The sequence below is a fragment of the Neoarius graeffei genome, chromosome 25 (genome assembly GCF_027579695.1).
Source record: "Neoarius graeffei isolate fNeoGra1 chromosome 25, fNeoGra1.pri, whole genome shotgun sequence".
In the NCBI taxonomy this organism is placed as follows: Eukaryota; Metazoa; Chordata; class Actinopteri; order Siluriformes; family Ariidae; genus Neoarius; species Neoarius graeffei.
The window spans coordinates 57,806,154-57,816,863 of NC_083593.1; the positions used below are offsets into that span (position 1 = coordinate 57,806,154).

General features: G+C 38.5%; 1 protein-coding gene across 2 annotated transcripts in view; it reads right to left on the reverse strand.

Moving 5' to 3' along the window:
• The window catches only part of exd3 (exonuclease 3'-5' domain containing 3), an 80,853-nt gene that overhangs the window by 69,483 nt on the left and 660 nt on the right, over positions 1–10,710 (reverse strand). The window contains exons 2-4 of one of the 2 annotated variants that reach the window (XM_060908977.1): positions 7,186–7,253; positions 2,370–2,431; positions 1,261–1,611 (exon numbers count right to left, since the gene is read on the reverse strand). In XM_060908977.1, coding sequence (XP_060764960.1) covers positions 1,261–1,611; positions 2,370–2,431; positions 7,186–7,210 — 438 coding nt within the window. In that variant the 5' untranslated portion in view covers positions 7,211–7,253. Of the gene's footprint in view, positions 1–1,260; positions 1,612–2,366; positions 2,432–7,185; positions 7,254–10,710 lie in introns of both variants that reach the window. The other variant, XM_060908976.1, reaches the window with a different exon arrangement.

Sequence of the window (10,710 nt, forward strand, 5' to 3'; positions counted from 1 at the left end):
TCCGTATGGTGAAATACCGTGACCGAGGTCTTGAAAGTACTGAGCGAGGCCCTCTGGGCCGAGGTCAGTATTCAAGGCCGAGGTCACGGTATTTCACCATACGGACCGACCTTAAGCTGGTAAATAATATATTTTCTTTTTCTTTACCAAATTCTAACAGAAAACGAGAGCGCCCGAAAGGGAAAACCGAGCCAAGACGCCATTTTGAATCCTCATTCACGGCTGTAATGCAAATGGCTTCCTCCTCGGTATACAAGTGCACTTCCATGGCAGGAAAAAAAAAAAAACACTACATTTTGCCACCTATGTCGTCCCCTATTTATACAAATAGGAGTCATTCAGGATTCAGCCATGTTTTTGCTCAGCGTTAGCAAATTACAGATTTTTATCTTTCTCCTGAAACGTTTTATTTTATTTCTTCTTCTTCAGGGGAGTAAAACTCGCTTTCGCTGTGAACACTGTCGTTATCGCTATCCATGCTGTAAAATTAATGCTATTCTCCTGAGACATGCTGGCAAACATTTATAAGATTTTTCATAATCTTATAAATAAATCTGATTTAAAAAAAAAAAAAAAAAAGATAAATGTTGACAAAAAATGCTACTATGTTTGTTGTTGTTGTTGTGAACGAATGAGTTGCCAGAGGTCTGTAACCGGGGTCCGTACCGTAGGATACAGACCCGCTCGCCAGCCAATCAGAGCGCAGGATTTGGACCGCGAAAAATTTTTTTATTTTAATTTCCAATTTATGTTTTTTTTTTTTTTTTTTTAAATGTTTCCTTTTGGAAAAGTCTGATTCTGGAGCACAGCAACATGAACACAAATCACTGCTGAAAATATTGGCACCCCAATCAAAAATTTTTTTTTAAAACCCACATAGAAACATTTCAAGACCACAACTTTACTGATGATCAGGTGATTACAACTACGTTCGAGAGTTGGGGGTTTTTTATGTTGAGTTTTTGACACATTTTGGTTTTTAAATTACCAAATAAAACACGTACTTGGTGTTTTGAAGCACTTGTCAACTTTTGAACGTCTGATGAAAAGGTGATTGCATGAACAACTTAATAGTTGGCAGGATCTTTTGCATCAATTATGTGATTCATGTGTGAAAATGTATTTTCTGCTCGAGGCCAAATATGTTCTTGGAAATATCTCACTTAAATACATCCAGACTCCATGTTCTGACACAACAGAATGGTTTATAAAAAAAAAAAATTAAAAAAAGTAGAACAAAAAATAAGAGAGAGTCTGAACCTCTCGGAAACAGTGACTGTTCTGCAGGAGGGTCACATGCTCCAGCAGCAGGTTCTTCTCCAGGTTCTTCAGCTCGTAGATCTCCAGCAGGAGGTCCATGTATCCTGGCTGCGAGGTCGTGATGAGCTCTAGAGCCCGGAGCTGCAGGTTCCTCTTCTCCTCCTCGTCCTCCAGCTCCTTCAGGCTGACCTGCACCCGTCCACGTCTCCATCGCACAAACTCCGTGAGGAGGAACTGACCCAGAGAGGTGGACCTGCTCTTCTGGACACCAGGGCAGCCGTCCAGCAGTGTCAGGAGCCCAGCCAGGGGCGAGCGGAACTGGGAGAACCCAGACACAGCCTGTCGTCTCAGCTGGTGGAAAACAAGGAGGATGAGATCGGAACATTGAACAGCTTTCCTTACCGTCAGTGTATAGATTCTTTATCGATAAACAAATCCTATTCTGTTTTTAGCAATGAACAGGCTTTAATTACCCAAATTTATCATCATGTGACAAAAGTTTAATCAGTTCTGGCAAACCAAACCAATCAGAATGCAGAACAGAGAGGGGAGGGGGAAACCCCCAAAACAAAAAAATAACAGGACCGCAGCAGACTGAGGAAAAGGTGAAAATATTTTTAGTTACTTTCTCTAAAAATATATATTTTTATTATGTAGTGTACACAAGCTCATCCTACTGGAAAAATCTTATAAAATTTATTCTAAAATAGCCAGTGATTTATTTTGCTGTAAACATCCCTTATTTAGAGAGTAAACAAATACATTTATAAAAAGGAAGAGAAAAATAAATAACGCTCAAATTTAATGAAATAAAGCTACAGATAAAATATACAGCAATAATTTTAATAGCACTTTTACAAGAAATAATAATAATAATAATAATAAAGCCACAGATACATGTGAGTTTTTAGTTTATTTCTAAAACAAAGTCGGATTTCATTTGATCAGTTGTTTAAATTTTCCACATTTGAGGAGGTATAGGATATGAAACATCTGAAGCTGCTTTAATGGACGAGAGAACAGGAACCAACATGGAACTAAATGTAACTGTAAACGGATAAAAATTCTGGCATGTCTGTCAGAGTGTGAGTAGTAAGGCTCCTCACCACCTCCAGCTCCTTCCTGCTCCACAGGTCACAGAGCTGCTCTCTCAGCACGGCCGGGTCACCACCTACACACACACACACACACACACACACACACACACACACACACACGTCAGCGCTCCCGTCCGCTTTCCTTCCATTCTTCATCCAAACACTTTTCCGGCTCGTTGTTCTCTGTGTGATTTCAGCAGTTTGCTCATCTCACGCCTTCTAAACTAAAACTGCTGTTTACTTTTTAACCATAAAGTTTCAATCTTTAAACTTTAATTCTACAACATTTAAAATTTTCCTTTATACCACAGAAAACTCCTAATTTTCCTTTTAACCGTTAAGTACTTTAACTTTTAACCTGTAAAGCATTAATGCTTTTTTAATGCTTCATTTTGTAATCTTTAAACCTTATAATGCTTTAAAAAAAATTCTTTAAACCTTAACATTTCCAATTTTTATAGGATTACAACACTGATGATGAGAAAAATTCTGCACATTTTTTGCCTTTAAAAATTCACATTTTACAATTTGTAAAATTTTCACATTAGCGGTTTATAATTATTAAAAAAATCTAAATGAATAAAAAGATTTAGAATGAAGATTTAGAATATCCATGAAAGCTCAGAAATGTCTACAGTGTCATTATTTCTTATGATCTCGATATTATATAGTTAAAAGTTTAAAATGTTAAAATATTAAAATGTTATTAGGTTTAAAGGTTAAGAAAATGTAAACCTTATAACTTTAATTTTTAATCTTTAAACCTTAACAGATTTCTAACTTTTAAGACTTAAAGTTTACATTTTCTTAACCTTTAATATTTTAACGTTTAAAACTTTAATATTGAGATTTTTATGATCATACAATATGAATATCCTGAAAAAAATAAAACAGGCATGAAACATTTGAGCTCTCATGGATACTGTAAATCTTTATGATAAATCTTTATGAATTTATTTTTTAAAATAATTATAAACTGACTTGAAGCAGCTCATGTTAAACTTTTGCAAACTGTAAAACATGAAGTTTTAAACAAAAAAATGTTCAAAATTTTCTGTCAGTGTTAAATATATTCTTTAAAAAAATGCATTTTTATTTTTTAATGTAATTTTTTTTTTACATCTACAGAAACTAATTCATTTTTAAAAATACCTTCAATTTTTTTTAAATAAAACACTACTTTATTGGTGAGAAATTAATTCTCAAACCTAAATTTCATTTCTGGTGCCTTCATGACTCGTGATCTGATATAATTTTGTCTCCGGTTCCTCCAGTGTCCGTGTCAGAGCACCATCATCAAAATCAGGATGGTGGACAAGAAGAAACGTACGGCCTTTAATTATTTCTCTTTTCCCCATTGCATGTGGATGGAGAAAGGAAGGGGGGGGGGAAAGGAGGGTTACAAAATGGCCGTTTAATATGCGTAAGAGGAGGAGGAGGAGGAGGAGGAGGAGGTGGTGGCATTGTAGCTGGAGAGGTGCTGAGCCTTTGTGTTTTTGGGAACAATTTCAGAGACTCAATACTGTGAGAAGATGAGACGTTTTCTCCAGGAGGAGGAGGGTCGGGGAAAAAAAAAAGAGGGATAACAATAGAGGAGTGGAGGGGAAGTGTATACACTCGTTTGAGCCGTGCTGAAAGCAACATGCTGTGTGGCCAACACCTCAAACCCCCCCAAGGGTTTGTCTCGGATTTCCTCCGGAAAAAAGGACAGCACAGATCCTGGATGTACACAGAACCACTCGGGGGGTGCAGGTGCAGGAAAATAATCCACCCCTGGGGTGTTTTATTCCTTTTACTCCACAGCAATCCATCACTGGTTACAACTTTCTATTTATTAAAAGAACGTTTCAGCATAATTTTTATCTGTTTATAGTTACATTTGATGTTACAGCAGATAAAATCATTCCCTCATCAGCTTCCGATTTTTTTCTCTTTCTTAAATGTCAAATAAGACCAAAAAACCCCACAAATCGCAGCCTCTCGTATTACTGAGAAACGCCAAAGAAGCATAAATTTCTCCGTAAACATTTCTTCTGCACCATCATCAGTAGAGCACGTCCCACATCCACGCGATGGAGCCATTACTATAGAAACAATTACGTATGAGGACAAGTGCATTAATATAAATCTAACCAATCAGAGCCCAGAATTTGACAACGCTGTGGTGTAACACACACTAATCCACAAAGCCATGACTACACAAATAAATCAAATCAGATGCAAGTCGATGTTTTTCAGAACTTTATTTTATTGAGTGACATCAAGATGACTTTATTTTTCTCTCCATCACATGTTGATAAGGATGCGATAAAAATCAGCATCTTGGAGGCACCTGAACATCGTCACGGAGCAGCTTTACAGAGACATGGAGGAGTTCAATCTCTAAAGTCTGGGTTGGTTTCATGTTGTTTGTTTAGATTCACGCAAGACTTGAGCAGTGTTGCACAAGTGAGAGTGATGGAGGGAGAATCAACTCATCAGGAGTCACGAGGACGCTCGCAGGTAATCTCAGGTAACCTCACCTGTGCTGATCTTCAGTACAGCAGCAGGACAGCGAGTGGGAGATCGAGTAGCTGCTACGTCAGGCACAATCCGGCCAAAAATCCTGTTTTTCTTCATCAAAGAAACCTCAGCTGGATAGAGCGTCACACGTTGCCATGGTAACGCCTGGAGTAAACGTAGTCAACGTTTGTGTGTAACGAACTCGCTACTTGAAACGTAACACACTCAGAACGTCTCTCGTCTGATCAGATCAGTGGATCGGACTAACCGCTGCACGTTTTTAGCATATTGATAGCTAGGATACACGTACCATCGAAGCTGCGCCCTGTCTGATACACACATACAATAAGAAATAAAAATGTTATGTAAATGAGAGCAACAGCGCCACCATGAGGTCGTAATAAAATCACAGAGTGGTGTGAAGAAGAGAGAAGTGAGACGCGACGTTGGGGCTGATTTCTTCCTCACGCAGGACGTACGCTCAAGGCAGGTCAGATCGCTCGAGACGGGCGTTCACACCACCGCCGCAGAGCAGAGATTCATGCAGCCAATCAAGCGACAGTCGATGTCATGTGACCACTCAGACTGACAGATGTGTCTCAGTTTGCCCTGATATTTTCCCCATCCGTAACATGGACGATTTCAAGCCCAAACGAACAAAACTCCGGCCCGTCCTGGAACAACTGTACACACACGGCGTGTTAAAGAACGTCAGAGGGTAAAAACTTTATATTTCACTTTCACGTTATATCCAAATGCCGTTCTACACGTGTCTGTGGTCACGTTCACATGAGTTATGTAACGTGATGAGGTCATGTGACTAAACATTCCAACACACACAGTTCTGCGAGTCCCTACAGAAAACTTTACACAAACAACATAAATCGCAGCGCCGGTGTTCCAGAGTGCGTGACAGGACAGAGCTGAGAGACAAAAACGCCACTGCATGTTTCTGTACAGAGCTCCGAGCAAAACACACACACACACACACACACACACACACACACACACACACACACACAGCCGTTTCCCATGACACTCCACGGCCCAGGCAACAGTCAAGCAAAACACACCTGACAATCTCTCATCTTTGTCCTCACCCTGTCCCCATTCTCTCTCTCTCGCTCTCTCTCTCACACACACACACACACACACACACACACACGTGGGAAAGCCGGATGAAAGGAAGGAGACGGTGGAATGTGGTTTGTTCCTGAACTTCACAGGAGCGGTGAGAGTTATGAGTTAAAGGGGATGAATGTGCACTTAAAGGGGCAGTTTACTGAAAAAAATAAATAAATAAAATGTGCATATTTTTATTTTATTTTCCTCTTTAGCCTAAATGCTAACACATGTTCAGTGATTGTACGTTCCTTGTTTTAGTTCTGCACGGCAGCTACGAGGAGTAATCTGACTAAACCAACAAACAAAAACAACTACATTATCTTCTTTTGCTCATCACAATGATCCATCTTTCATACTTTAAAGACAGGAGACGAAGCTTAATACAATAAATATTATGAAAAATTTAGTGTTACTTTGGCTAAAACAGTGACTTCATACACTCAGTGGGGGGGGGGAGGTTCCTCCAGGTTTCTTTAAATGACTCGTGGTTCTATTAGGAACCTTTATCTTCCACTGTAAGCTTCTTCATACTGTACACTCAAAGGTTCCTCAGAACCCTACAATGGACTGTTTCCCAGTGAGAACGGTTTCTAGGTAGAACCTTTAAATTATCCACTTAACCCCTTGAGGAACCTTTAAAGAACTAAAATAAAAAAAAAACTTTTTTCTTTGTACAGACTGGAACATAAACCTCCGGTTGAGGTTCCAGGCCTCAATAAAGAGTTCCATTACTTGTTAGTGTTGTAGTTTTGATGCAAAACTAAAGCAGAACATCTCAGCTGAAAAAACACATTACGGGAAACTACATAAAAATTTATCTGCATCTTTATAAAATACATTTACATAAAATGTTCCTAAAAAGGTTCCACTTGGAACTGTTTGGGGTAAAATAATATAATTTAACACCTTCTGTGGCACGACACAGTGAGTTCGCCAACAAGCGAGTTAATATTAATAATATTACACTGTTTAAAATGGCAGGTGGGCGTGGGGGTGTGTCTTATTTGCATACTCGTGCATATTTATAAATCCTGGTATATTTATATGGAGTTGTTTCTTTGGTATTTAAGAATTTATTCACACTTTATCCTACAGATATTATTTTAATAGTTTAATATTAACTCAAACACAGAAAAGTAAAAACATGAGATAAAAATGACAAAGATTAATTTCCGAACAGTGAGGTTTAACGATGTCGTACCGTCTGATCTCAAGGTCTGATTCATTTTTCTCCAGCAGTTGGCGCTCTCTCAGCACTGCATCAGCTTCCTGTAAAAACAAAAACATTTCATTGCTCAGTGTGTGAGAACATAATTAATATAAAACACTTACACTTGGTCTTTAAATAAATACAAGATACATTAACCTGTTTAATTCCAGTAATGTAAATTTTATTCACCATCATTTCCGCTTTTTGTCAGTTTTATCTAAGGCATATTATTTTAATATATGTCATGCCTCAAATAATCAAACTTGCGTTTACTAAGAGTTGATTCACTGATTCCAGGCATTTTAAAACCCCAAAGAAGAAGCAGCCTTCATTTTTGTCACATGTACACTCAAGCACAGTAAAATCCCTCCTATGCTTTTAACCCATCTGAAGCAGTGGACACACACACACACACACACACACAGCAGTGAGCAGCTATGCTACAGCGCCAGGGGGCAGGTGGAGGTTAGATGCCTCGCTCAGGGGCACTTCAGCCATGATACAGAGGGAGGAGAAAGTGCTGTTCATGGAATTAAGTGATTTGATTCTTTTTGGAATCGACTCCCAGCAGCTTCATTCTTTTTGTTCAGTTCTGAAGAGTCAAATTCAACATCAATGAGTCAACTCTGAAGGTTCCAAAAGACTCCAAGTCAATTCCACACAAAGAAAATGATTCATCTTGAGTGTCTAAGCCGGAGAGACAGACAGCTGATATCTGAATTGAATTTGACCCTTTGGAACTGAACAAAAAGAACCAAGCTGCTGGGAGTCGATTCCAAAAAGAAAATCGATTCACTTATTCCATGTGTTCATTTATTTAAAAAAAAAAAAAAAACACAAGTCAACTCCAATGACTCAGAGCTGATTCTAGACAACAAACAAAATGAAATTTCAGTTATTTTACTTTAACTCGTCAGAATTAAACAAATCAGAGCTTGCAGTTACGACTCGCATCAATTCACTGTTCACACATCTATTTACAAAAAAAAAAAATGTACAGAATCAGTAAAAATCTACAGAATATTGTGACTTTGGGTTAGCATGGGTGAAAAAAGTGCCAAAAAATTATCGGATATTATTCTCTCCACATTCTCTGAGCAATCGCATGCTCTGATTGGCTACTCTACTACTAGGCTATCAGCTCATATACCGTGAGTAGAGAAAAACAAAATGGCGGAGCGTGTTGCTGAACCAACCGAGGACAAAATAAAAACTCGTCTGAAAACGAAACCCCAAAAAATACAAAAAAAAGTCACAAAAAATGGAATAAAAGAATTTGATGGTAAGAATGTATCTTTTTTTAAATTTTATCGCATTTTTCACAAATTGCTCCGGTCATTTCGCCAGTTTGTTTACATTCTAAGCGGAAATGATTCTGTTGGACGTTTTTTATAAAGTTCTTATTTATCGAATTTGCAAAAAAAAAAATCCTCTGTTTCTCAAAATCCAGTGAATGTGTATAGAATAAAACAGTTATTCCACTCAATCTCGTCATACATGGATTATAGCCGACGAGGCGCATAGCTGCGTCTCTTTCTCCTCTGGCTCTCGCAGACATTCCTTCACTCAGGTTTCGTGGACCCGATTTTGTTGAATAACTTAATTATTCTCACAATGTGATGAGCGACGTCAGAAATATTGTACTGAGGTTTGTGACATGTTCATCAGTTAAACCTTATGAGTGCCGGAGTAGGATTCATTGATTAAAAATTATTTTATGAATATTTTTAGCATGCAGTACACTTTAATTCACAGAGTAATTGACTGATGATCTACACCATTCCTCCTTGCAGCCCTATTCTGTGGCGCATGATTCGGGACTCAGCTGGATATTTTGGAAAAGAACCAAGAGAACTCTCTTCAGAGTCCAAGACGTGATCCACACGCAGGTGCTGAGGTCTCAGCAGGATTTGACAAATGACCCAAAACTGGAAAACCCAAAGTGCAAATCTGTTTCTTTTCCTCCTCTCTCTCTCTCTCATTCCCCCTGTTCTCTTCTGGCATCTGTTCTTCATATCCTGAGATCCTTCACATTCATGCCAGAGAAAAAGTTTTGGATTTTTCTTTTTTTTTTTTAAATATGAATTTCATTTTTTTCACAGATATTTTGCAAGTCCTCACTGACAAATGAGGAAACAGTTTACAGCAGGTTTTTTTTCTCATCATCCAACCATCAGTCTGGATGTGTTTCCTCCAGCAGATGTGCTCACGTCACTGTTTCTGGATGTTGGATTTTTGGAGAAACAGAACACCAACACTGAGCATGAGGAGCTTTTGTTTTATGGTATTGAGTTGAGTAATGTGTGAGTAAAGTGCCTGAGGTGTAAAAATGCATTAAAACACACACGCACAGCACATATTCCCCTCTCTCTCTCTCTCTCTCTCTCTCACACCTCCCTCCCTGTGGGAACGCCGGGCCACGCCGGGGCTCGCTGCCAGCTGGCTGGATGATGTGCTTTGAGGTTGTAGATGTTTTTTAAGGCTGAAGTCTGGACTGTTTCTCTCTCGCCTGTTCCCCAGGGGAGGGTCCTGGCACTCAACTCCACTCCCACACACACTCACTGTATGTGTGCGCTGCTATACTGCCACCACATGACAAAAATGGAGTACGACATCCCAAGCAGCATGAAATGACCCAAAACAACAAACTTTACCTCGAAAAAACCCACCTAGGAGTAAATGGGAATGAGACGAGAACCCTCCTGAGATCAGGACAATCACAGGACATTTAATTTAGCTCTGTTTATGTTGCTTGTCGTCACATGCTGCCAGTCCACTAGGATTACATCATACAGTATCTCCTGCTACCATGTTCAGATCAGAACCATTTTTATGGGTAAACAGCCCATTATCAGACTGATACAGAGACCAGTATGAGTTTACAGCCTCCACTCACACCATTTGTCTATAAACAAAGTAAAATGAAATAAGAAATCCTGATTAAACCATTCAAATCACTTCTAACATCCAGTGTCTGCCTCCGGAGCAACACCAAGCGACACTGAGGAGGAAAAAGTGATTCAGCAGCAACAATATTTCACACTCATTACAATTCTGTAAATATTCTGCAATTCTACAAAAAAAAAAAAATCTCCCATTTCTCATTGACGGTCTCTGGACCATAAGAAACAGACATGCAGTTTAATCATCATTACATCTATCTTTTCACCAGAAAAAAAATCCAATTTAAACTATTTATATTTAATATTTTGCCTCTTAATAGGACTTAATTATTTATTGTCATCCTCATTTCACCAGAACTGGACTAATGTACTAGAATTTTTTTTTGAAAAAAAAAAAAAAAGATATAACTGTTCCTAGCCTTTAATTATTTGTTAATCCTCTATTCAATTCAATTCCTCTGATGATCTTCAGTGTATTTGTGGCTCTCACGAGCGAGATGGAAATGAGATCAAGTGAACACTACTGTATTAAAGAGTGTGAACTAAACATTTACACACAGTTATTAATTCAATTAATTCAAAAGTGAAGTCAATTAATTAGCTCTTCCACTAG